General features: G+C 56.7%; 1 protein-coding gene across 1 annotated transcript; it reads right to left on the bottom strand.

The window, feature by feature from the left end:
• Nucleotides 1-1,584: 1,584 nt before the first annotated feature.
• Nucleotides 1,585-4,494, bottom strand: POU3F1 (POU class 3 homeobox 1). Its single transcript, XM_045782398.2, has one exon. It carries the CDS (start codon nucleotides 4,459-4,461, stop codon nucleotides 3,103-3,105), a length of 1,359 nt encoding a protein of 452 aa, XP_045638354.1. The 5' UTR covers nucleotides 4,462-4,494; the 3' UTR covers nucleotides 1,585-3,102.
• Between the last annotated feature and the right edge of the window lie 21,586 nt (nucleotides 4,495-26,080).

Raw genomic sequence — 26,080 nt, 5'->3', positions numbered from 1 at the left:
GTACTTAGTGCAGCAGGAAATGGAGGCCACACTGTCACCTGGCCGTGATATCCCGGCCCGGTGTTTAAGCCTGGGGAGGCTCACGGGCCCGCCAGGGTGGGCAATGGCTGGGATGCCAATCACAGGGCTCATTGCCCACTAGGCTGGACTGAAGGAAGGAGGAAAAAGAAAGCAGCGGTGAGTGAGAGGCTGAGCCTTGGAAAATCTTGGCGGCCTTTGTACTTGCAGAGACAATTCCTCCTGAGACGGAGGGTCAGAGCCCAGAAAGTCACGGGAAACTCTCAGCACGGTACCATCATCCTAAAGCCTCAGCCTGGCCGGGGACCACCAACTTGGCAGCCTGGGAACACCTGTCTGGGTGCCCAAGATGCGCCGGCTGGAGCCAAGGCCTCTCCCAGCCCTGGGCTTGGGCTGCTTCCCTGGCAGGAGGGGGCCACGCACACATACACACACACATACACACACATTCACTAGGGACACAACTTTCTCCCCCACCAAGTGGTTGTGCTGCTTCAGGCTTGGTGTCCACGAAGATTGAGAGAACCCTCCTGTGGTTTCTCCCGAGAAGGGAAAGGAACTGCATCTAGGGAGGAAGCAGGAAGAGCTATTTTGTTCGTATCTTTAAAAGTTGCTTTAAAGAAAAAGGAGGATCTTGACGGGGCACAGGTAACCTTGGGCTTCGGCCCTGGAACTCAGATCTGCCCCCACCATCATGACTCTGGGGAGGGGGCGGCGTTGCTGCTGAAAGCTTGGGTGGGGAGATGTCTGAGACTATGTCTTCGCCCCCAAGTCACGAGTCTTTCTTTAGGCATACGCATCACTCCCTGAGTGGGGGGTTCCTTGGGGACCCACCCCTGGAGAGATGGAAGGGCTTTGTGGGGGCATAGTTGTTGGTGCCCTCACTCCTCCGAGAGGGAAGTTGGGCCAGGTGGCTTGTTTGCAGAGGAGTGGGACCGGCTTTGCCTGAGCAGGCAGGCAGGACTCCCTCCCCGGGCCCACTTAATTCCTGCAGGACCACTCTGGAAGCTGTTAGGACTCCCAGTGGATCCAGGCTGGGTCTGGGCACCATTCGTTTGTGGGTGGAAAGCCCGCTAGGGCAGGCTGGTGTGGCCTGACCCTGCTTCCAACCACCCCATGACCTGGAAGGGTAGAGCTGGCCTGGACTCCACACATGGAGTGCAGAGTGAAACCGAAGCCAGGGCTTGGCGTCTTGGGTGGGGGATACAGAGATGCCAGGCTGGTGGGCCAGGTGAGGCAGGTTTCTTCAAGAAGCAGTGGAGTTGTGCCTGAGGAACGGCTGTCCCAAATTCAGTGTGGTGTCTGCAGTGTCGGAGGGCCTGATAGTCTGTCTACAGGGAGGGGAACCGAGGCAGCTTCATCCTCCCTAGGCTCACTTGCCTGAGGCAGGGGCCCAACTGTTGCCCAAGTAGCAGACAGTCCTCATACTGGCCTGAAAGAAGGTCTGCGTGGTCACCTTCCTCCAAGATAGTGTGGCCAGAACTTTAGGGGAGGTTAGCCAGGGTATCCCAACACTTTCCCCGCACACCGACCCAACCCTGATAGTAAAAAGGACAGGACACAGCCCTGGGGTACATGTTTATGTGAGTAATAAAATATTTACTATAACATAAATATAAAGGGAACTTCCCAGTCTACATTATTTTTTTTTGCAATAAAGATACAAAGAATGCACCAAAACATTGTTCCGAAAAATAATAAAAATAACAAAATTTAAATCCAAACTGTAATAAACAGAACAAGAAATGGATAAGGGGGAAGCTCCAAACACATCCAGAAAATAAATAGAGATGGGTCAGAAATCTGGAAATCATATTAAAATATTTTTTTTTTTCGGATTATTCGGTGTACAAAATCCTTTCGGATGGGGATGGAGGGCAGCCCGGAAAAACCAAAAATAAAAACCAAGCACAAAATGTGTGTACATATCTCACATATTTACATGGTTCCCACCTCACCCCAAACTTGGGGAATTTCTCTCCTGGCCGCCCCAGCATCCCGCATCCCAGGTGGGGCTGGAAAGGGAGCAGGCGGAAGCTGCAGGGATTCAGGCAGAAGGTTCTCAGGGGAACAGCTTATTTCTACAGCTGGTTAAAAAATATCTCCAACTTTTTCAAGTTTCGTTTGCCGGTGGCCAGGAGGGCAGGGCCCCGCGGGGAGCGGGGGCCCTGCTGTGCAGCGGTCAGTCTGCAGCGGGGCACTAGCCTCTTCCCGTGGGCTGTGTGTGGGAGCGCAGACCCCTCCCGCGTGGCCGGGAACCGAATCGCAGCTCGGATAAAACGAAACGAAAAATGAACACTCGAATTTTTTTTTGTTAGTTTTTTTTTGTTTGTTTTTGTTTTGCTTTTTGGGGGGGGTAGGGCAGGGGAAGGTAAGGGAAAAAATAAATTAGGCTAGATTAAAGCTTTGGCTATTTCCTGCTTTTATACACAGACGCGGCTCTCGCGGCCTCCCCTCCGGGGCCCCGATAAATACAGTATACAGCGATTTAAATTAAGGGCGCGGGCGGAGTTAGAAGGACCCCAGGAGCCGGGAGGCTCCATGAATAAATAAAAACCGTAAAAAACCAAGCCCGGAGGAAGGGTAAGGGGGATGGGGCGCATCCTTGTGGGAGAGAAGAGGCGTGGAGCGAATTAAGCGACAGTCCCCCACCCTCGACCCGCAGGCTCGGGAGTCCGCGCCGGGGAGAGGGATAGGGAACCCTCCTCTCTTCGTCCTCTCTCCCGGGGAATCCCTAACCCCTTACCGCGTTACCTGTCGCTGTGGGGAGGCCGCTGCCGGGATCCGGCCCCGAACAGCCCGGGGGGCAGGGGCGGGGGTCGTCGAGGGGATGGGGGCAGGGAGCAGGCGGCGGGCAGGATGCCCGGGGTGAGTTGGCGTGTTCCGGATCTTCGCTCCTCTCTCCCGGGGCTCGGGCGACGCAGCCTATCGGCCGTCTTCGCCGCTCGCCAGAGAGGGTCGTCCCGGTGTTTGGTTTTGTTCGAAAGTTTCTGGGCTTTTTGTAAAATCCAAAGCAACCGAACAAAAAAGAGTTCAGGCCGCGCGGCGCCTCGCCGCGCTCCGGCGGGAGCCTGGCCCGCGGGGTCACTGCACCGAGCCGGGCAGTGTGTGGTGGTGGTGGTGGTGCAGCGCGGCCGGCGGGGGCGGCGGGGGAGCCGAGGGCGGCGACGCACCGCCCCCGCCCGGCCCCAGCTCGCCGGGTGCGTAAACGTCGTCCATGGGCGGGTGGCCGGCGCCGGCCGCCGGGGTCATGCGCTTCTCCTTCTGCCGCCGGTTGCAGAACCAGACGCGCACCACCTCCTTCTCCAGCTGCAGGCTGTCGGCCAGGCCCGTGATCTCGTGCGCCGAGGGTTTGGGGCACTTGAGAAAGTGGCTCTCGAGCGCGCCTTTGACCCCCACCTCGATGGACGTGCGCTTCTTGCGCTTGCGGCCCTGCGCCGCGATCTTGTCCAGGTTGGTGGGGCTGCCGCTGGACGAGTCGGTCTCCTCCAGCCACTTGTTGAGCAGCGGCTTGAGCTTGCACATGTTCTTGAAGCTCAGCTGCAGGGCCTCGAAGCGGCAGATGGTGGTCTGCGAGAACACGTTACCGTACAGCGTGCCCAGCGCCAGCCCCACGTCGGCCTGCGTGAAGCCCAGCTTGATGCGCCGCTGCTTGAACTGCTTGGCGAACTGCTCCAGGTCGTCCGAGCTGGGCGCGTCCTCGTCCGAGTGCTCGCCCACCGACGAGCCACCGCCGCCCGCGCCGGGGTGCAGGTGCGCCGCTGCCGCGTGCAGGCCGCCCGCGTGTGCATGTCCGTGTGCGTGTCCGTGGGCGCCCAGGTGCGGCGGAGGCGACGGCTCCAGCTGCGCCTCGTGGCCGTCCTCGTGCAGCGCGTGGTGCAGGCCGGGCCCCGCACCGCCGCCGCCCGCCGCCAGCATCCCGGCCAGGCCACCGCCGCCGCCCCCCGGGTAGGCCGCCTGCGCGTACAGCCCGAGCGGCTGGGGCTGGTGGCCCCCGCCGGCCCCTGGGGACGGCGACATGGCCGGGCCCAAGTGGTGCGCCGTGCCGCCCTGCGCCCATGCAGCGCCCGCGTGGGCCGCCCCCTGGTGCACCAGGCGCGCGTGGAAACCTCCTCCTCCGCCGCCGCCGTCGTCGGCTCGGCCGGTACCGCCGCCGCCCGCCTTGCCGTGTTCCAGGTGCGGGCCCCCGGCCCAGTCGCCGCCGCCGCCTCCTCCCGTGGGTAGCCACTGGGGGTGCGCTAGGCCCACGGGGTGGCCCGCGCCCGCGCCCAGCCACTCGTGGTGCATCAGCTTCTGCACTTCGCGGTACGCGGCCCCCGCGTGCAGCCGCTCGGCGGCCGCTGCTGCCGCCGCTGCCGCCGCGGCGTCCGGGTGCATAAGCGGTCCTGTGCCCCCGGCTCCGCCGCCGGGGCCCCGCGGCAGGTACTGCGCGGTGGTGGCCATGCCGCCCCGCGCCCTGCGCCGCGCCGCCGCCGCCGCCGCTCCGCTCCGTCTGCGGGCCCCGCCGCCGCGCTCCGCCGGCTTAAAGCCCCGACCCGCTTGGCGCTCCGGAGCCCCACCCCACCTGCCGCCCATTGGCTGCCCGCGGAGCCGCCTCCCGCCCCCCGGCCACGGCCCCCGCCCCCCGCGTCCGCCTGCCGCCCGGCCCGGCCGCCCAGAGCTCGCCATTGGGCCTCGCTCCCGGGGTCCCGCGCGCCGGCCGTGCTGATTGGCCGCTGGGGCTTCATTCACGGCCCCCCTACCGTCCGCGTACATACTCACGCCCCGGGGGCGCGGCCGCCACGTGGGGAGTGGCGCGGGGGTGGCACTGGGACCGCACCCCCTCTCGTCCTGGCTGCGTGGGCCCCGCTTACCCCCGGCGCAGGAGACTCGGAGCCCGGCAGGTCCCACACTCCACGCGAACTGAATTCCCGCCCGTCTCCTGCCCGGGCGGCCAAGAGGCGGCGGCGGGGATTGCGGGCTCCGGGAGGCGCTCGGGCTCCGAGAAGCAGCTCAGCCCCGCGCTCCTCCCTGCGCAGTGCCGCTGCCGGCGGGCCGGGATTCCCGCGGGTCTCGGCGGCTGCAAGCCTGAGGCGGCGCGGGTCCCGGCTCGGTTCCGGCGTGGCTGCTCCCCTCGGCCCCCTCGCCTCCCGCGGCTTCCAACCGGCACCGAGCTGTCCTCTGCGCGCCTCCCTGGCCCGTCTCGTTTTCCCTCTTCTCCTTCTAGACCCAGCGTCGCAACTCCGCCGACCTACGCAGCCCCGAGAGCTCGTCGGGTGCGGGCCGAGTCCGACCGGCCCTGGCTTCCCGCCTCGTGCGGGTTCCCCTTCTCCTGGGCTCCGCGGACCAGGTGAGTACCGCGCGGGCGGCTCGGGGTCCGCAGGGCCGGCGGCAGCGATGCTGCGGGTAGACGCGAGCTCCCGTAACCAGGCCGCGTTCCGCGCTTCCCGAGTGAGAGGACCTCGAGGTGGAGACCGAGGCTCCGGGGAAACGCCGCCGACGGGGATGGTGGACATCCTGGGCCTATGGGTATCTGTCCCACGCCTCTGCCGCCTTCTCCCTGCTTCCCTCTGCGTGACCGGCTCATTGGCCGGGGTCATGACGGGGTCACGCTCGGACGCGAAACTTGCTCCAGGTGAGGAGTGGCATGGACTTGGGGAAGGGCGGCTGGCGCTTTGGAAACTGCGTGCAGGCCGGGAGCTGTCCAGCCTCGCCTGGAGCCCTGGGCTGGAGTTTCACGGACTTGCCGGGGGCCAGCTTTGAAAAGGGAATTGAGATCGAGGAAGCCTTGTTAGAAAGGTGAGGTGTGCAATTCGGTTATCACCTCTTCTCTCCAGCTCTTTGAGGACTCCTTGAAAGGTCCTGAGTAGACCTGGACCTCAGCGCAGCTGCTCTGTGCCTCTAAGCCCCACACCGGGCTGGAGGCGGAGTGTAGCGGGCTGTAGCCTACACCTCTTTCCTGCACTGAGGCTTGGGTCCCAGGGAGTCTTCCAGCTGACAGCTCACTTCTTTTTTTCCCCTCTGGTCTTACCTCCAATGGATCCATAGATTCCAGGGCCCTGGGGTCCCAGATCACAGAACTGAGCTGGGGGACCAGCTAGACCATACTGAGCAAGTTAAGACTGTAGAATAGAGCCTCAGTGAATGAATAAGGGGGGTTGGGGCTCAGATGGCAGCTGCAGTGGGCATGGTGGCTGGGGCAGAGTCCACAGTGACAGGGGTCATCCTGGGTATAGACTGCTCCTCCAGGCCCCGAACAGCCTAGACCAGCCTCTGGCTAGCCCTCAGGGGATGGAGTGGGACGAGGCAGGGTCCTTGTGTGGCCATTGGCCACTGTCCTGAGCAGTCTTCCCGGGGACAACCCTTGCTGCAAGGGCTGTGATGGAGCTCTGTGTCAGAACCCAGCTAGGGACGCTTGGCTTTCCTGGACTCTGGCCCAAGACGTGGTCACCTTGAGTCACCTTGCTTTCATAAGATCACAAAGCACTGGCCTTCCTGGCCCCTCCCCCAGGCCCAGGAGGTAGGGCCAACATGGGACTTCCTTCCTAGATCTGCTACCATCTTTCTGGGCAAGAACAACTCTAGTGCAATCTCTGTAGCTCTTCGTTTTCCTCCCTGTAAATTGGGACTCACAGTACCATAGGCAGCCCACCCGCCCTCACTTAGGGGAGTCAGAGGGTGGTCTGAACAATGGGGGTGAAAAGCTCTCAGGAAGGGCTTTTACTCTGGTTGTTTCTATTGTGAGTGCCCAGTGAACGGGCATGTTACTTCCCTTTTCTAAACAAATCTCAGTTTGCTTATCCGTCGAGTGGGGTGGTGGAGGTTTGGACCAGCTGACCTTTCAGTCCCTCGTAGCTGTGATGGTCTCTGAATCTCTCAGCTCCTACTGGAGGAAGGGAAGTGTTTGGACAGTGGTCAGGTGTTACGATGCCCAGCCTTTGAATTGCCACTGAGGCTTGAAGAACAGTGACCATGGGCACGATGCTTTATGGAGTGCTTTTGCATTCATTCACATTTTACCTGCACCTCTCAGCCCTGTAGAGGGGCCCTGAGATTATTATCCCCAGGGTGGAGATGAAGAAATCAAGCTTGTCGGAGGCTGCAGAGCCTACAAAGGTCCCACACTTCATCGCGCTTGCTACCCTTGCTGTGGGATGGGGGCGGGCGCCAGTGGGGGCAGTGGCTTTGGCTGTCGCAGCAGAGAGAACCCACAGCCCCATCTCTGGTAGCTCTCTGGGGGCAGGCCAGGGCTAGCTGGGGCTTCTGAAGCTGGGTTCCCAGGTATGTGCTGAATTGAGGGGTGTCTGCCGCAAAGCCAGGCTCCTAGTGACCAGCTTGTCAGCCAGCAAGACTTCTTCCCAATTCCCCACCACCCCCTGTCCCCCCCAACAGCCCTGTGACTTTGGCTGGCTGCTTTGCCAATTGTAGCCTCAGTTTTGTCATCTTAAAACAGGACAGCAGTGCCTGCTTCTCAGGATGGCTCCGAAGTGCTAGTGTAAGATACCACCCTCGGGGCTGGCAGTGTGGACTAGGGAAGGATAACATTCCTTTGTTTTGGAAGTTTTAGACCCTCTACAATGCATGGATTTAGTCTGGAGTCAATATTTTCTTGTATTTGAGAGTTAGGCTCCTCCCAGAGGTCTTGACATCCTCCTTGCTTCTGTTCCTGGAGGTTCTGGGTAGGACCCCCGGGGGCTATGACATGCCCATCGGCAGGGATGCCTGCAGTTCAACAGCCCCTCTCTCCAGGAGCCCCACCCTCAGAGAGCCGGGGGAGAAATTGGGGCACGGCAGTCAGATGCCCACCTGACCCACGCAGACGCCGGATGGTTTAGGCATGCAGATGGGTGTGCATTCACACTCACAACACACAGATACAGACATGCAATTTAGCCTAGGGACAAACATCCAGATTCACAGTAGGGACACATGGAGTCATCCCATTGGGCTGGAAGTCATAGTCACACGAACTAACACACAGCGGTAAATACAGACGTGCATCCCAAAGGAAACGCACCCAGAAAGTGCGCACAGGCTGCGGTAGGCTCGACTAGGCATTCCTTCAGTGATACAGAAATACGGGAGACCTGCACGCCTGGGGGTCCCAAGCATGGAAGCTCTAACGTGGCAGCCCAGTTCCCACAAATAGGCACACACTGGTCTTCGCAAACGTGAACACACCGACACACTCACACTCTCCCCCCCACCCCATGCTCAGATACAAAGAGGCCAACCCTGCATATCACAGAGACGCATAGATGTATCCCCCCCCCCCCATGGAACTAACAGATCCTGCACAAGGGATCAGAAGGCAGAGGAGGGCCCATGCCCAGCTCAGAGTTTGGCCCATGCCCTTCAGCAGCAGTGCTGGTCCCACAGAAGCAGGGAAGCCCTTTCTTTCTTTCTTTTTTTTTTTTTTTTTTCTTTTTCTTCACTTTCCTTGTCTATGGAGGGCAGCTCCCAGCCAGGCCACCGCCAGTCTTAGAGGCTCATGGGCCTCCCTCCCCAGCGGGGCCCCTGCTCAGCCTGCCCCCAGCCCTGGAGCTGCCCGGGCTTTCCCAGAGCGGTGTGGGCCTCCTCCAGGCTCTGGAGTGTGACCGAGCGCCTGCTCATTTGACACAGGTCACCGAGCCTCCAGCAGATGGGGCCCTCACTGTGGGGGGTCGCGCCGGCAGGGGAGGCTCTGCAGGGATGAGCTCTAGCCCCACGTGTTCTCTCTGCAAAGTCCTGAGTCACAGACACCAACTCTGTGATCTACATTCACACTCCGCCTGAGAGATTCAGACATGGCCTCTAGAAGACAGCCCCACTCCCCATCAGCACCTGTGCGGCCACACGGGCACTGGAATCTTCCAGACACACGTCCCAGACGGGCGGACCAACACCACAGCACCCCGAGCAAGATCTGGGAGGGAGGAAGAGGGGGCGGCTGGGTCTGGCTGCTTCCCCCCTTGGCCTCTGAATCCCCGTGCGGTGTCTCATTATTCGGGCAGCGGGTACTTGCAGTTCTGGAAGTGCTGAGAGCAGATGCGTCCCAAGGACTTTCACTGCTGGGGGGAAGACAGGCTCTAGGACCCTCCCCCTGGATTCCTTACCGTAAGTCACGAGTGCCAGGAAGAGCTAAGGAGAGGCAGAACTGGGCCCACGGGGAGGGCTACTGGGGAGCAGGTGTCTTAGGACACCCTTCTGTGTGCATGGGCTTTGAGGTTTTGGGGGGTAGGGGACAGGCCCGGCTGGAAGTGGGGGGACAGGATGAAGCCAGCACTCAGAGCCACCTCCTTTCCCTTCTGCCGGTCTTCTCCTCACGCCCTGGATGCTGCGTTTTCAGAGTGTCAAGGGTCCTGGGTTCCATCTTGGCTCAGACTCAGGCCTGCTGGATAATGTTGGACCGGTCTCAGCCTCAGTACTCTCATCTGTAACCTGGGCAGGGCAGTCCTTGGTGGGTTGCTTGTGAAGGCGAGATGAGATCACCGCCCAGATGGAAATTTGGAAAGTGTGGCTTGGTGTTTCTCCCCGGCTGCCTGGGGTGAGTAAGAGGCGGTGTGAGCAGGAGCGGAACCTGCCTGTTCCCCAACCAGTTCTTGCTCAGCAGTGTCAGGAGCGACCACGCCCACACCCTGCTCTTCCTGGGCCCTATTGTGTTTTTGACTGAAAGAGTCTGGCAGGGTCCTGCAGACACAGCTGCCCACCTGGGGCAGTGCTGGCGTCATTGTGTCCATCCGCTGCCTCCGTGCAGGTTGGTGCCAGCTAGACAGATGCCTGCTACCATCCAGAAAGTTCTCCCACGTGGGATAGGATCACTGTTCTGAGCTGTCAAGCCCTCACCTCTTCCCCTCTGTACTCAAGCCCTCCAGGTGTCTACCTACCCCTTCTGTCCCGCCTGTGCTGGCGAGAGCCTGGTGAAGAGGAGGGGAGGGGCAGGAGGGGCGCTGCTGTCTGTGGCAGAGGAGGAAGCAGCAGCCTTGCCAATTTAATCTAAGGTTCCCTATTTCTCAGTCTGAGTGAAGGGAAGGAGGGATGGAAGGTGGAATATCTCTTAGGGATGAACCTTTCCTTGCATTTTTTCCCCCTGCTTCAGTCCCTAAGCCTGTGGGTGGGGGTGGGGGTCCTCCCAGTGCATCAGTAGAATATTCAAATTAGGGGTGGTCAGTTGCTCTTAAAATTTACTTTCATTTTTCGGGGAATGGCAGCCTCTGAGCTGGTGTTAATGCCCACAATCCGGTTATGCAGAACACGCTCCCTGCAGATCGGTAAATCATTAGCGGGGATTAATCACTCTGAAAGGCTGGGGCTGGGTTTGAGTTTCTTTCTTTTTCTCTCTTTTTAAATTTTTTTAAACACACTTTTTATCTGGATGGCTGCAAAATTCACCACCACAGGGTGGGGTGGGAGCGGTGAATGATAATTGAAGTCCCTGTCCCCTGCATCAGCAGAGTGGGGTGCCTCCCTGGCCGGGCATTGACTCTGTGCCCTGATTGAATTGGGGAGTGGGTAGCTTGGGTGGGGTGCAGGGCAGGAAGGGGGTTCCCTTGTGTTTGGTGTGGCACAGTGTTTACAATAGTGTGTTGGGGGTTCGGTGTGCTTGTGTGTGTGGCGGCTGAATGTGGATGAATCCGTGTGTTTGTACTTAATAGATTTCACTGACGCACTTGTGTGCTTGTGGCAGGGTGCCTGTGCTTGCTTGGCGTTCATGCATGTGCATTAGCGTCTGCAGTTGTGTCAGAAAGTGTTTCTGTGTGAGAGTGGTTTTGAAGACCGCCCCTCACCCTTCTCAGCTTCCACATAGCTCTTGAGAGCTGGAGGAAGCTCCCACCTTCACCTGCTGGGGGTTGGCTCAAGGTTAATTTACATATTCATGAACCACTCGGGTCCCTAGTTCTCTGCTCTGAGTGACTAAGTCCGGAGGGAGCCCCCAGCCCTGCACCCCACCCTCTCCGGGGCAAATGGGGTGGTAAGGATCTCGCTGAAACACCTCTCCCCATCCCACCTCTAGTGGCTGCCTCCTTGACCCATGGACCAGGAATATCCAGCACCCCATGGTTCCTGAAACCCACCTTCCACACAGCTGAAGAACACACAAGTCTAGGTCCTGACCGGAGCTGGGTGGTTGTGAGGGGAAAGGTCCCTTTCCTTCCTGACCTGGGTGCCCCTGTGAAGAGCTCTTGGAGGAGGGTCATCCTTCCAGCCAAGCTGGAAGACCAAGTGGATGAATGGGACCGTCTTTCATTTTATGTCCTCACTGGCCCAGCCTCCTACGCCCCTCTCCCTAGCCTAATGCTGCCCAGCTCTGGAGAAGTAAGTAATTACCCTCAAATGAGAGAGTAATGACATTTGTAGGTGTCAGGCAGAGATAGGGGTATGGGGATGAGGTCATGGGACCTTTTCCCTCCAGCCAGGCTCAGAGTGTGGGTGAGAAGTAGGACTTAGTGGGCCTGGTCCTCACATCCACCTACTCCTTCCTTTAGCCCCCCACCCTCTCTGCCTGTAATCAGCTCGGGGAGCCTGGGCATGACTGTCGGCCATGGCACACACGCATGCCCTATACGCCTGTGCGTTGTACCCCATTCATCGCCCTGCTGTGTGTGCCGTCCTCGCCTCTGTGTAGTAGACTAGCCTGGAGTCCGAGGGAGGGACAGAATGATAGGGCTCCTTGGCTGTTACAAGTTGGGGGCTCCGGAGAGAGTTGGTCGGGCTCAGTGCCGGCTGTCCTCGGCTTTCCTGAGGGTAGCAGGTGGAGGGTGGAAGTGGCGAAGGAGGATTTACGAATTATATTTTCCCAGGGACCTCTTAGCATCTTTATGTATGTCTGGTGGCAGACATCTGTCTGAGCTTAGGGTAGCATCTGCCTGGGCTCGAGACAACATCTGTTTGAGGCTGGGACACCTGGCTGAGCCCAGCACATTATCTGGCCCCGGGACAGCTTCTGTCTGGGCCCAGGACATGTGTCTGAACCTGGCACAGCATCTGCCTGGGCCTGGTGCAACATCTTCCTGGCCTGGGGGCAATGTCTGTTTGAGCCCTGGACATCTGTCTGACTTGGGGATGTCTGCCGAGCCCGGAACAATACCTGTCTGAGCCTGGGGCTGGACTTGTCATCGCAGATAAGATCACCCTCCAGTCTCAACTTTGGTTTGTGGCTGAGAAAAGAGTATATGTGACTCACAGACCTGCTCTCCTTTCGACCAGGCAAGGACCCTTAGGTAGAGTGCCTCAGTTTACCTCCATTCGTAGGCCCATTGACCTGTTGGCTCTGGGCACCTCAAGAGAGAGCCAAAGCCTACACCCTCATGGCTCCAGGAACGTAATGTTGAAAGAATGTGTAAGGGGGTGGATAGGTCATAAAGTCTGGCGACTGGTCTAGGATGTCTAGGCTGAGTCTCTCTTCTTCCAGTCTCTGTGTTGAGTCAAGTCAGAGTGCTCCCCCAAGAGGCAACTTGGACATGTCACTTGCCTCCTGAGAAACCTTCCATTGCTCCTTACTGTGTGCATGGTCCAAAGTCCCCAGGGGTCCTGCCTCTGCCCACCCTCTGAATCCAGCAGCACGGAGTTTCTGTTCCCACAAACAAACAGGACCCTAATGGCGCCCTGGCTTTGCACATGCAGTTCCCTCTCCCTGGAATGCCCCCTCCCCCCATCCTTCAACTTCTAGTTCAAGGGTCCCATGCTCTAGGAAGTCTTCTTGCTCTCACTCTAGACAAAGTCATGACCTCGGCCCTCCTTCCACGCTGTATTGTGCAGACCACCTCGGCGTTAGCATTTCCGGGTCTGCACCGTCATTCCCCTCTGTACGTCTGTCCATCTTACGGGGCTGGGAGCTCCTGGGGGCAGCTGGCTCTGTCTCAGTCTCTCCAGCACCCAGCCCAGTTCCTGGTCTGTAGTGGTACCAGTCAAGAACGTCTGCTGAATGAGCACGTGGTTGTGCCACCGTGATCTCGTTTCCTTCTTTTTGCAAATGGCGGAGGGGGGGTTTGGAAGTGGTGGATTCGGGCTTTTAGTATCAGAAGGAAGTAGACACTGGCTTTCAGTCTTAGAAGAAGTGGGCTTCAGGGAAGAGGGCGTATCTTCTTATTCGTACCTGACGAGCTGACTGAAGCTACGGGGTGCTGGGTACTAGGCCCAGGGCACCCTGGACAAGGGCCTGCTCCTGCCCAGCGTTCTCTGTCCGTGACCTGCTGAGAGGAGAGGGCAAGAGCCGCAAAGGTGAACCCAGACGCAACAGCCTTTCTGTGGAGTGTGGGGCTGGGACTGAATCGAAGCAGGGAGTCCTCTGCCCAGACCCAATCCTTGATGGCAGGTGGGAGAACCAAGGCCTGGCTTAGCTGGTGTTTGGGAAAGTTCCAGGGTTCCTAGGTTCACTTGTCCTGCCAGATGGGGGATGTCACATAAGGATATAAATATCGTGTCCGGAACAAACCGCTCCCCCTGGTCAAACCTACCTGGCGCCTGCCAGGTTTGGAGGGATGTGGATTGCCAGGAGAGTAGAGAGGGGTGCAGAACGGTGGAGAGGTAGCTGAGAAGTGAATGCCCCCACGACAGGGTCTTTGCCTTCATAGCTTTTATTCCGGAACATCTTTACAGTTTTTGCTGATGATAAAAGCAATACAGCCTCATTTGTAAAAATCCTTTACCTCAGAAATACATGAAACAGAAAGTAGAAACCCTCCATTAATCTCTCTGCCTCACCCCTCATAACTACTCCTACTGGCTATGTCTTTCCAGAATGTGTTTGCATAGACACACGTTATTTAATAATAATAGCTAAGATTTATTGAGTGCTTACTATGCACAGGAACCGTGCGTGCTACGTGCTCCTACCTGGGTTCATTACATTGCAGCCTCACCAAAGCACTCAGAAGAAACTGAGGCTTCAAGAGGGTATTAGTGATCGTCGTCCAAATGCGGTGGGTGCTTACCGGGTGCCAGGTGCTACTCTAAGCACTTCACATGCCGTCTCGGTGTCTGCGCGAGCTAGCATCTGGGAGAATGCATGCAGTAGGCGCTCAGTAAATGGTGGTCGATACTCCTGACTTGGAAGTTTGAGAATCTCAGATGGTGAATCTGGGATTGTTCAGTGGACCCCTAGATGAGAGGGCTGTCGTTCCAAAGCCCCTGAGCCACAGGCAGCCTCCCTGGTACTGGGAGATGCTGACCCAGCAATGAAAGATGTAAATTCCCACCTTGGTTTGCATGTGATTTGCACATATTTATTTATGAGTGTCTTTGATTAATGTCAGAGTGCCTCAGTGCTTTTTCTGCCAGGCTCCAGGGTCCTGTCGAGGGCATGGCTGGTGGGGATTGGGTGTAGGCTCCGAGTGTGCATGTGTGGCCTATTGGGTGGGATGAAAGGGACAGCTGTGGGTAGGTGGGTGGAGGCCAGAGGTTTGAGTCGTGGGCAGACGGGAGCCCAGGGTTCTGGAGTGGGTGATTTGGGTGGCTGGTAGGAGTGGGGGTGTCTGTCAGCATACGGCAGGGTCCGGCTGAGGGGCTGGGGCAGGGTCAGAGCTCCAGGCACTGGGGTGAGTGATTGGTGAACCTGTAGGTGGCCACCGTCTTGGAGAAGCCAGGGTGCCAGCCAAGCTTTCTAGGTAGCAACTCAGACCCAAGGAGCTAGGGCAGGATCTGGGGTTCACGGTGGGACACATGGTGGTGGAGGGCTTCCAAACAAGGCAGAGGATCAGAGGTGGGAGGGGGCCTCCCTCCAGAGTCCCTCCCCCTGGTGCTGCCCTGGCTAGAGTCCCCTGCTGGGGTGCTCTGGAGAGGCAGTGCTCTCTGCAGTCAAGACTTTGGGAAAATCTGCCAATCAGCAAGAATATTCTGTGTGCTGGCTGTGCCCAGCCCTGTGCCTGGCACCGTGGGGAAGACCAGTCCCAGCCTGCAAACCTTGGCAGGGGAGCTGGCGAGATAAGGAGGGAAGGGCAGGCCCCAACCTTGACTGAAGGCTGCATGCCTGGCACCACGCGGCACTTTCATGCATTACCACCTTTGATCCTCCTGAGGGTCAAAGGCAGTGACTGTCTTATCTCCTCATTACAGAGGAGGAAGCAGAGACTCAGAGAGCTGCAGTGACTTGCCCAAGGCCACACATCAAGTGAGTGGAGGAGCACAGATTTGAACCCAGCTCTGCCTCATTCCAGAGCCCCAGCACTTAGCCAGTTTCTTCTGCCTCAGCCAGATATAAAATAAAGATAACACCCACCTTGCCTAATTGTTATGGGGGTTAAATGCGCTCAGGTGTGTAGGGAGATGAGCACAGAGGCTAATAAAGAGATTAGCACAGTAAGTGCTCAATAAAATATATTTTTTTTCTTGAGTGGTAGAGCAAGGAGTCTTAAATCCTGGTCCATTGGACTCTGCTGTTTGCAGGCTACCGTGGTTTTTTGCCAAGGCTAATTGGGAGGGGAGGTGTGGTTGGGGACAGAGTGTGACCTCCTCTGTGGGTTGGGTGAGCCCTTGTCATTCATGGCCACAAATGGTCACCAGCGCGTGGGAGGAATCCTCTGCCAGCCCAGAGTCCCTATGGCTCAAGTTCTAGCTCTGGATAGGGTAGGGGCACTGAAACTCTCTAGCTAGGATTGCGTAGATGTGTGTGTGTGTGTGTGTGTGTGTGTGTGTGTGTGTGTGTGTGCACGCGTGCGCTTGGTGAGAGTCCTTGACTGGGGAAGGAGAGACAACTTTGGGGAGAGGGGAGAGTTCTATGAGCAGACAGTGATAAGGGCCCTTTCTCATTTCCAGCAGCAGAGACTGGAATCAAGTGAGGGTGTGAACCATGTGAAGATGTGAGGGAAAGCACTCCTGGCAGAAGGGACAAGTGCAAAGGCCCTGGGGTTGGAATGAGCTTAATGTGTACATCTTTCTTGGTAGCTATAGAGCCGATATTGATTTGTATCTTCTAGTGTTTGAGGTAGAGTAGCTAAGTGGGGGCGAGACTCACTCACTCATTCATACTTGTTTTGAGGGGCGAGTACAGAAAATTTCATATATATATATATATTTATTTATTGAGACATAATTTAAATATAACATATTCGTTTCCGAAACATAATGATTTGATATTTGCATATACTGGGCCATGATCACCACAATAAGTCTCGTTACCATTCACCCCCATACAAAGTTACGATTTGTTTTTCTTGTGATGAGAACTTTTAGATTTTACTCTCTTGGCAACTTTCAAATAGGCACGACAATATTACTGACTATAGTCCCCCTGCTGTATGTGACATCCCCGCGACTTACTTATTTTATAGCTGGGAGCTTCCACCTCTGGATCCCCTTCACCCATTTTGTCCACCCCCAACACCGCCACCCCCTGGCGACCGCTATTCTGTTCTCTGTATTTATGAGTTTTGTTTGTTCGTTTGCTTTGTTTTTTGGATTCCACATATAAGCGAAACCATTTCGTTTTTGTTTTTCTGTCTGACTTATTGTATTTAACATCACGTCCTCAAGGTCTACTTCCGTGTATACATTGATTCAACAAGTAGTTAGTGCCCACACCGTGCCAAGTACCATCCTAGATACTGACGGCTGAACACTTACTGAGCGCAGGCTCTGTTTCTAAGTGTTTCACATGTCTTACTTTCTAAATCTCCACGATAACACAAGAGTTGGGGAAGCCTGGGGAGAAGCCAGTTGGGCTCCTTTTGATTTCTCCAGCCTCTTCCCATCCCCCGGCCATACCGGGACACCTGGCGTCTGCCACCCACAAACACCAGGATCCCCACGCTGGGTGAGGCAGGGTGGTCCTGAGAACTTCTCTGCTCCAGAGTTTTTCGTGTTCTGGTTGGGCCTTGCTCAGGGTCAGGCCCTGAGCTTCCTGGAAGCTTCCCAGCCAACTGAAGCTAGAGAGGGTGGGGTGCCTCCGTTAATCCCATCCAGCCAGGCCTGCCTCTCCCTGGGGCTCTCAGCCACATCTTCCCTGTCTGTCCCCCCTTAGCTCCTGGCTCCCTCCAGGCCCCTGCATAGCTCAAGCCCTGTCCTTGGGGCTCTGCTCAGGGAGCCCAGTCTCAGCTTGAGGCTGAGGCTCCTGGCAGGGAGAAAACAAGGGTCCATGCCTGCTGTCTGATGGCACCGTCCCAAAACACTCCGTGTGCTTTGCTAACTCTGCTGGAGGCAGCATGGGTGCTGCTTACCCTACCTGGCTCCCTCTGTCCTTTCCTTAAGATAGTCAGGGTACAGGCGTCAGCCATAGTGGGCCTCTTAGCTCCTCACAACCCACCCACCCGTGTCTGTGATCTGGGCTCCTCACTCTCTCCCATAGAAAAGGGGACAGAGAAGAGGAAATAGAAAAGTTGCTTGACATTCAGAGGCCAAGGAGGGAGTCTGGTGCTTTAGTCAGTCTTTGGTGAATAAAGAAATCTGGCAAAGGGGGTTTTCTGGGTGGGTCGAAGGAAAAGGGAGGTCTGATACCGATGGGCTTGCTAACCTGCAAACCATGACTCCATCCATTTACTTATCCACCCATCCACTCATCTACCCACCCACCCATCCATGCACCTACCCAGGCACCCAACCATCCATCCACCTATTCCCCCATTCACCCAGCTGTCCGTCCATCCATCCATCCATCCATCCGTCCGTCTGTCCGTCGGTCCGTCCGTCCATCCATCCACTCACCCACGCACCCACCCATTCGTCCCCTCATCCACTCATCTGCCTGCCTATACGCACCCCCCATCTATGCAACACACTGCAGACTGAAGGCCTGCACAGTCACTGGCTCAGTAATGCTTACCGAGTGCATGTTGTTGGAGAGCTTTTCAGTGTTTATACGTTTGTGACCCTTCTGTTTATGTTATTTCCTCTCCCCACCTGGTTCTTAGAGGAGCTCCTTGAGAAGTGGGGCTCCCATTGCTATTGAGCCAATAAGGAAAAGCTCTGTCTTGGCTGTGGGGTTGTCAGCAGCTGCCAGGCTTGGGCACCCTGGGGCCCAGGGGAAGGGGGATCTTGCGTGCTGCTCCTACCCCTGCTGGGCCAGGCTTGTGACCCTCGCTGTGGCCCAGCCTAGAGGATGCTGTTCTGCTCCAGGGGCGGGGCCTTGCTGCTTGGCAGCCTGCCCGCGCTGCTGCAGGAGCTGCTGGCCCCGTGCCAGCCCTGAGCGTTGGGAGTGGGAAAGTTGTGTGGCTGGGGGCCTCTCCACACTACTGTAGTTACACAAACAGGCTGGGAAACCAGGGTCAGGGGCTGGTTGCCCTGTCGGTAAGAGCAGGAGCCGAGGGGGGAAGTGGGGACTCAGAGAGGCGGCCAGCTGAGCTCGGAGCTGCTATGGAACCAAGAGTTGAGACCAATTCCCCTGCCCCCCGCAGACCTGGGCTTGGAGAGTGGGGCGGCAAACATCTGTGGGGTGGCTCTGAGCTGCCCTGGTTGGAGGTGAAACTGTGGCAGGAGGGGCCGTAGACAAAGACCCAAAGGAGGACAGAGTGACACGGAGAGGCAGAGGGATAGAGAGATTGAGGTTCGGAGATAGTCAGGAAGACAGAGACAGAATCAGGTGGGAGAAGGAAGATTTGAAGGGCTAGGAGAATGACTGGGGAGGGAAGGCCAGGGAAGAAAGCTGTGGGCCCAGGGGAACAGCTCTTCCAAAGGCAGGAAGTGTGGGGCTTCATAGCAGCCCCCTCCCATGTGGATAGCACCGACAGTGAACAAAACTTTTCCACTTGCTTAAGCTCATTCAAGCCTCACAATAGCCCGCTGAGAAGGACTCGGATGGGGGCAGGGATGTGTTCTGTTGTGGGGAGCAGGGGGGGAGGGGAGCTGCAAAGCTGGGATCAGGACCTGGGACCAGCCAGGAGGGGCCCCTCAGGGTAGGGGGTGGTGAGCTATTTAGAGACTGAGCTCCCGGCGGGGTCTGGGTCCCTCCAGTGACTGAGGCTTCCCTGGTGGTGCTCAGCGGCCATTTACGGACTTGGCTGGCTGGTGCTTGAGGCTCCTGCCACCACGACATTATTGCTCCTCGTCCAAGGAGGAAGAAGCCGTCCAGGTCAGGAGGCCTCTCTCTTGGCCCCTGTCTCCTGTCCCCAGGCTGCCTGACTGTAGTCATGTGGGCTGTTGATGGCTGCTGGCTGAATCTGTCTCTGGGAATTGCCTTTGGTGATTTGGTGGAAGGGGGCGCATTGGCCGAAGTTATGCCCCCTCCCCGGGGGCCGCCTGCATCGAGTGGCTGGACAGTTGGTGAGGGGCGTGCAAAGGTCAGGTCCCCTTGCTTCAACTCGGGACCCTCGTGAAGGGCCGTCCCAGCTCTAGAGCCCCCCATGCGCCCCTCTCCTGTGGTGTGAGTACATTGCATGGGAGTTTCTCTCTTTGCCCGGTGCTGCTTTCCTGCCTTACTGTTGTTACCAAGAGTACAGGACAGTAGATCTCCTTCGTGCAAAGCTCAGAGCCTCGGAGCACTTCCAGGGAATCTGACCTGGGGCGCTAGTTCTAACCATTGGGCTCCAGCCTGGGCGCAGCTCAGCTCTACTCCCCAACAGCCTTGTTTTTGTCTTAATCCTCATCCCCATCGGACCAGGCTGGAGTCTGCATGTGGGTGTCCGTGTAGATCTGGGAGAAGTAGAAGCAGAAGGGGTTGACCGTCCAGCCACCTCCATCCTGGGCAGAAACTCTCTGCCCACCCCCAGGAGAAAAATCACAGGGAGGCTGTTTCCTGTGGGTAAGCTCAAAGGGGCCAGGGCCCCAGCGTGCCCGGCACAGGGGAGGCACTCAGCGGGTTTGAAGAGGATGATTTTGGTGCCTGTCTGCTGTCATCAGAGAGGCAGGAGAGCAGGGTGGTTAAGGGTCTGGAGCCGGACACCCGGTTCACATGGCAGCCCCGCCGGTCAGGTGACCTTGGGTGATAAGGGAGACCTGGGCTAGCAGATATGTGAAAGTACTTGGGACACAAGGTGGCCGGTGAATGTTCGCTATCTTAAGTATTATTTATGTTCTCCGTAGAAGAACAGCTGATCCTGCAGTCCGGTGCGACCGTACGGCCCGCGTCTAAGAGGCGCACACACGGGAGGCAAGCAGTTAGCTCCTTAGGTCAGCAAGGGGTCTCGTGTGGTGCCCCGCATGCCTGGAACTCGTGCTCTGCAAGCCCCTTGCTTTGCAGACACGGCCCAGGGGGCGGCCCACAGCCACACGCTGCTTCTGGGCTGAGGGAGCCCTAGATTCTGGGGTCCAGTTCCTAGGCTGAGCTCAAACCTCTTTTCTCCCCCATCTTGGGGTCCAGGGCCAGGGGACCGGACATGTCCCAGCAGTCTTGGAGGCATCTGCAGACAGTGGGGCTGTGCTCGCTTAGGGTGGGACTGTCTCAGAGGTGACGCCTGCTCCAAGATCATACCCTTGACCCCGGTTCTGTCGTGGGGGGCCGGGGGCTGGCCTCTTTGGGTCTCTAAGCGATGAGAGGAGAGGTCACTGAGGTTCTAAGGAGTAGCCCCTGGCACTGAGCCCAGCGATCTAGCTCCTTCCACAGCTGCCGCTCAGTTCAAAGCCCCGCCTTTCCGTACCTGGCCGTCCTGTTTTCACTCCTGACCCTCTAGAGCTCCGCTGTCCCTCATAGTGTCCCCGTGTCGCTGGTGGGCATTTGGAATGTGGTTAGTCCAAATTGAGATAAGCAGCAAGTACTAAGTATGCACTGGATATCAGACACTTGGTATGAAAAGAAAAAGAATATAAAATATTTCTAATAATTTTTAATATAGATGATATATTAAGATGATAATATTTTGGATGAAATAAAATATATTATTAAAATTAATTTCACCTGTTTCTTCACCTGTTTCTTTTTTGGCCAGTGGCAGTTAGAAAATTAGAAATTACAAGTGTGCTTGCAGTATTTCCTTTGGACGGTACTGCCCCAGAGTCTGTTGTTGCCACAATAGCCAGAAGGATCCTTTAAAATCTTGGATGGGTCATGTTCCTCCTCTGCTTGCACCCTTTAAATGCTCTCCTCGCACACAGGGTGAAACCTAAGTGCTCAGCATGGCTTTCGGGGCCCTGGAGGAACCATCCTCTTGCTTCCTTGCAGATCTTCTCTCCTACTGTCCTCCTTTTTTTTTTTTTAAATGATTTTTTATTATATTATGTTAGTCACCATACAGTACATCCCCGGTTTCCGATGTAAGGCTCGATGATTCATTAGTTGCGTATAACACCCAGTGCACCATGCAATACGTGCCCTCCTTACTACCCATCACCAGTCTCTCCCATTCCCCCACCCCCCTCCCCTCTGAGGCCCTCAGTTTGTTTCCCAGAGTCCATAGTCTCTCATGTTTCATTCCCCCTTCTGATTACCCCCCCTTTCTTTATCCCTTTCTTCCCCTACCGATCATCCTAGTTCTTATGTTCCATAGATGAGAGAAATCATATGATAGTTGTCTTTCTCTGCTTGACTTATTTCACTTAGCATTATCTCCTCCAGTGCTGTCCATGTTGTAGCAGATGTTGAGAACTCGTTCTTTCTGATAGCTGAGTAATATTCCAGTGTATATATGGACCACAACTTCTTAATCCAGTCATCTGTTGAAGGGCATCTCGGCTCCTTCCACGATTTAGCTGTTGTGGACAATGCTGCTATGAACATTGGGGTGCATATGGCCCTTCTCTTTACTACGTCTGTATCTTTGGGGTAAACACCCATCCTACTGTCCTCCTTATTCCCTGTTCCCTTGTTCCAGTCACACTGCCGTCCCTAGAACTCCTTAAACGTGCTAATAAGCTCATTCCTACCTCAGGGCCTTTGCACTTGCTGTTCCCTGTGCCAAGAGTGATTTCCCCAGCTCTTCATATGCTCACTCTGTCATTTGATTCAGATTTCTTCTCTAGTGTCTCCTTCTCAGGGTGGCCTTTTCTGTCCACCTTGGCTAAAACACATGCCTCCCAGGTCCTCTCTAATTCCTTGGGCAGAGCATTTACCCTCATGTAATATTACATTACCTATTCAATTGGTTACATTTTGATTGTTTGTTTTCCCGGCTAGAATGTAAGCCTTATCAGGGCGCCTGGGTGGCTCAGTCAGTTGGGTGTCTGCCTGGGCTCAGGTCGTGATCCCTGGGTCTTGGGATCGGGCCCTGCTTCAGGCTCCCTCTCAGCCGGCAATCTGCTTCTCCTTCTCCCTCTGCCTCTTTATGCTGTCTCCCTCTCTCTCTCCTCTCTCTCTCTCAAATAAGTCAAATCTTTGGGAAAAAAAAAAGAATGTAAGCCTTATGAAGCCAGAACTTGGTCTGTCTTACTCACCAAAATAGTCCCTGTTCCTAGAATTAGGCCCAGAATAGAACAGATGGTCAACGAATCTTGGTCGAGTGACTGAAAGTTACCGATGACAACACTCAGATCCAGAAAGATAAAATTGTGCCCAAGGTCACACAGCCAGGCAGGGACCTAGCTGGGAAGAGCTGAGGACTGTTTGAAGCCAGAATCTACACTCTGCTCACTACCCGTCCTGTCTGCAGCCTCTTTCTTTCCCCATTTGGTCCCATCATTCTAGAAACACAGTTGTCACGCTGGGGAGAGGGGCACTGGCTGTGAAGAGGAAGGAGACTGGTTTTCTGGCTTCTCTGATTTTCTGAGTGCTGGAGACTTCCACGCACAGGCACTCAGCTGTCTGTTGGTTGTTCCCTCCCCTGAGCTTCCAGACTCACAGGCCCATAGGAGACCCTGGGGTAGGGGTGGAGGGAAATGAGACTGTAGGGGAATGGAGGTATGGTCTTCCCAGGGCTCAGGCAAGAGCACTGTGCTTCTAGGCTAGGATACTGCTCAGCATGGTGCCTGGGGCTGAGTGTGGGGCACAGGGAGCAGGTCCTGACCTGGAGTGAGGAGAGCAAACCTCACAGACCTTAGGTTTGGGAAGACAGCAGAAGGGAGAGAAGAACCCTAGAAACTTGACATGGGGGCTGGAGCAAATTGCAGAGCCCTCTGCCTGGTGAGCCACCTTGGAAGGGTCTCTGCTGCTTTGGCACCTGGGGCAGCCCAGGCTGTGCTGAGTTTGCCTTTGACCCACCTGCCCACCCATCTGCCCACGGGTAAGAGTGCTCTCTGGGCTCTGACTAGTTTCTCTAGCCTCTGTATTCCTTAGAGGGGGCACCTTGTGCAGAATGAGTGGGCCTTTGGAGCCTGGGAAGCTGGTCTGTCTTTTCTCTGCTTGGGGAACTCCTACCTATCCCTCTGGTCCCAGCTCGAATGCCCTCTCCCTGTGCAGAGCCCCTGACTCTCAGGCAGTTCGTTCCACCCTCCTCTGAGCACCCAAATGGCTCATTGGTCCTACAAGTGTATGAGCATTCATTGCTTGCTTTGTAGTTATTATTATTATTATTATTATTATTATTGTTTTGTACGACAGCCTCTACTGCTTGTCTGTAAGCTCCTCGAGGGCCAGGCCTGTGTGTATTTCTGTGTTTCCAGCCTGAGGCTCGGTAGTGAGAAGACTCTCCCTACCACCATCGTCGTCGTCAGACTTGACGTCTGTGGATGTGTTCTTGGCACGTGTGAAATGCTTCCTCCGCAGCTGGTCATGTCAGCCTCACGAGGACCCTGCAGCATGTGTGTTTCATGCCCATGTGTGGAAGGGGAGGCACTGTGAGGCTCCCTGGGCCGCAGGGTTAGTAAGCGCAGAGCCAGGCTTGAACCTTTATCTTCTGATTCCAAGGCCAGGGTTCCCTTGCGTTATGGGACCAAGGGGGGACATAACCTTTGCTTCTCTATGGGCAAGACTTGGGGTGAGTCTGCAGGCGGCTGTGGGGAGCCGGGTGGTGCAGGAGGGAGCCCTGAGGCTGAAGCGTGGGGTGTGTGGAGGGCTCAGGGGGTGCAGGTGGACCGGTCAGAGAGACCGGATTAGGGAGAGGTTGGCGCAGGCAGTGAGTTGGACTCATGTCTTGCCGAGTTGGAGGTGAAGGCATGGAGATGGCCTGTGGGCACTTGCATCCACGGGTCTGGAGCTGGAGGGAAATCCACTCCAGGGAAGGAGGTCTGAGAGATGAGTCTGTGTGGGCGAGGAGAAGGTCCGGGGAGAGAGTGGGTGTGAGAAGAGGAAAGGCTCAAGAACAGAACTCGCAGGACCCCTTCCTTTAAAGGGCTAGTTGAGGAAAAGGAGCTCACGAAGGAGCCTCAGAGGGACAAACAGAAGGCGGAGGGAGCATCAGGGCAGAGAGCTGCTCCCAGAACCTTGAGGGGGCTCCAGAGGTATGTGCGGAATGAATGAATGAGTGAGTGCAGGTGGGAAGTGTTGGTGATCCCAGAGCCCTGAGCTCGCTGTGATTCTTTGCTGATGACTCAGAATCAAGGCCTCTGTCTTCCCAGGACATTCTGGCTCTTTCTTCTCCTCCCTTGGACCTGCCTTCTGCTCACCTCTTCCTTAGGGAGCTGAGACAGGATTGCTGTCCCTGCATCATAGCCAGGGAAACGGAGGCCAGAGTGGACCAGACACCAGACATCCTGGGTCTTAGTGCAGGTGCATTCCGGGGCAGGGATAGCATTTCCAGGGAGGGGGCTATCAGAGGGCTGCGGTGTGTTGGGGGCCTCTGACCCCATCTCTGGCCTGGGGTTTCCCACCCTGTAGTCACGGAAATCCCACCGGCACTTTTAGGGCTCTCAGAGATCACCTGGTTCAGCCTCCTCATTTTATAGATGTGAAGATCACGGCTCAGGCAAGAAAGAAACTTGCCCAAGTTCATGGGCATAGAAATAATAATGTCCAGCTGCGTGTATCGAACACCTACCTTGAGCCAGCGCTTTCGCACCATCCTTTTGTTTATTCTCACCACTTCCTTAGTAGTCTCTGATCTTGTAGACGAAGAATCAGAGGTTCAGAGAGGTAGAGTGATTTCTCTGAAGTCACGCAGTAGGAGGGCTTGGGCCAAGATTCAGATCCGGATCAGTCTGACACCAGCGCTTGCGTTATTCCTCTGACCCTCTGTGGCCTCCCAAGTCCCAGAACCCGGGTCTCCTGTTTCCCAGACCAGGAGATTTTCTCCCCTGGCTGCAGATTCTGCAGGACCGAGGCAGTGTTTCTGAGGAGGGAAATGACAGTCAGCAAAATGGAGGGAGGGCCCATGCCTGGCCTCGAGTGTTGGACACACACAAAGCAAATGGGAGAAGGAAGAGCGCGGCTCCCCCTGCCCCTGCTCCCCCCCACCCTTCCCCGTGGCCCAGCCCGGCAGGCCCCCAGCAGCCTGGCGCTCTCCCTCCCTGGGGGCTGGAGCTGCCTGCCCGCCTCTGCCTGCCCGCCTGCCTGATCGGGGGCAGAGCTGGCTTCATGTATTATTAATAGCACTGCCAGCCTTCCTGTTTTCACGCTGATAACCTGCTGGGGAGGGGTGGGAGGGAGGGAGTAAGGTGGCAAGCCGGAGCTCCGGGGCCCCTCCCCAGTCCGTAGAGCTGCTCTGCGGGGGCTGGCCCAGCCCCCAGCCTCTGAAGTTGCTTTCCAGAGCTTAAGCCCATGAGTGGAGACCAGGGCCCTCTGCGGGGAATTTGTGTGGGAGGTGGGCCTCTGGGAAGACCCCTCCCTGCCTCCTCTAGGATTCCAAGGGCTCCAATCACCTTGGCCTCCCCAGAGGCAGATGTGCTCATAGCCAGGTGGCATGGGGCTCAGGGCTGAGGATTCAGGGGTGGGGTGTGTGTGTGTGTGTGTGTGTGTCTCCTGTCTCTCTGTGTCTTACACACACACACACGCACACACGCTCATGCACTGCTTGCCAAGATTCCCTGGAGCAGGCATCTCTCAGGTCCAGCCACACATGGACCTCAGGCCACATCGGAGCCGGTCTCTCCCTGCCCCCCACCCCAGAGCCTCCTCATTTTCCCTTCTAGAGCCTAACTCCAGGGCCAAGGGCAGGGTGCCGATGGAGCCGGCCCTGCCAGGGATTGGGGTGGGATGGGGTGGATAGAGGCCATGCTTCTGCAGGCTGAGGTCCCTGCGTGGGTCTGCGGGGCCCCATTGTGCATTTTTTCCCAGCTTCCCGTTTGGTGATGGCACTTGGTAGTTTGAAATTGGCCTTGGTGGGAGCATTTACCCGACAGAAATTGGCAAATGTTGCAAATCAGGCCCCCCTCCCCACCTCCAGAGCACATGGGTAGACTTTTACCAGCGTAGTCCTGACGCTGGCATGGGAGG

Source organism: Ursus americanus, chromosome 33 (genome assembly GCF_024610735.1).
Source record: "Ursus americanus isolate L20-20 chromosome 33, mUrsAme1.1.p, whole genome shotgun sequence".
In the NCBI taxonomy this organism is placed as follows: Eukaryota; Metazoa; Chordata; class Mammalia; order Carnivora; family Ursidae; genus Ursus; species Ursus americanus.
This window is presented reverse-complemented; position numbering and strand designations above follow the sequence as displayed.

Excerpts from the sequence above, each read along its gene's own strand:
- POU3F1 (XM_045782398.2), bottom strand. The coding sequence starts at position 4,461 with ATGGCCACCACCGCGCAGTACCTGCCGCGGGGCCCCGGCGGCGGAGCC.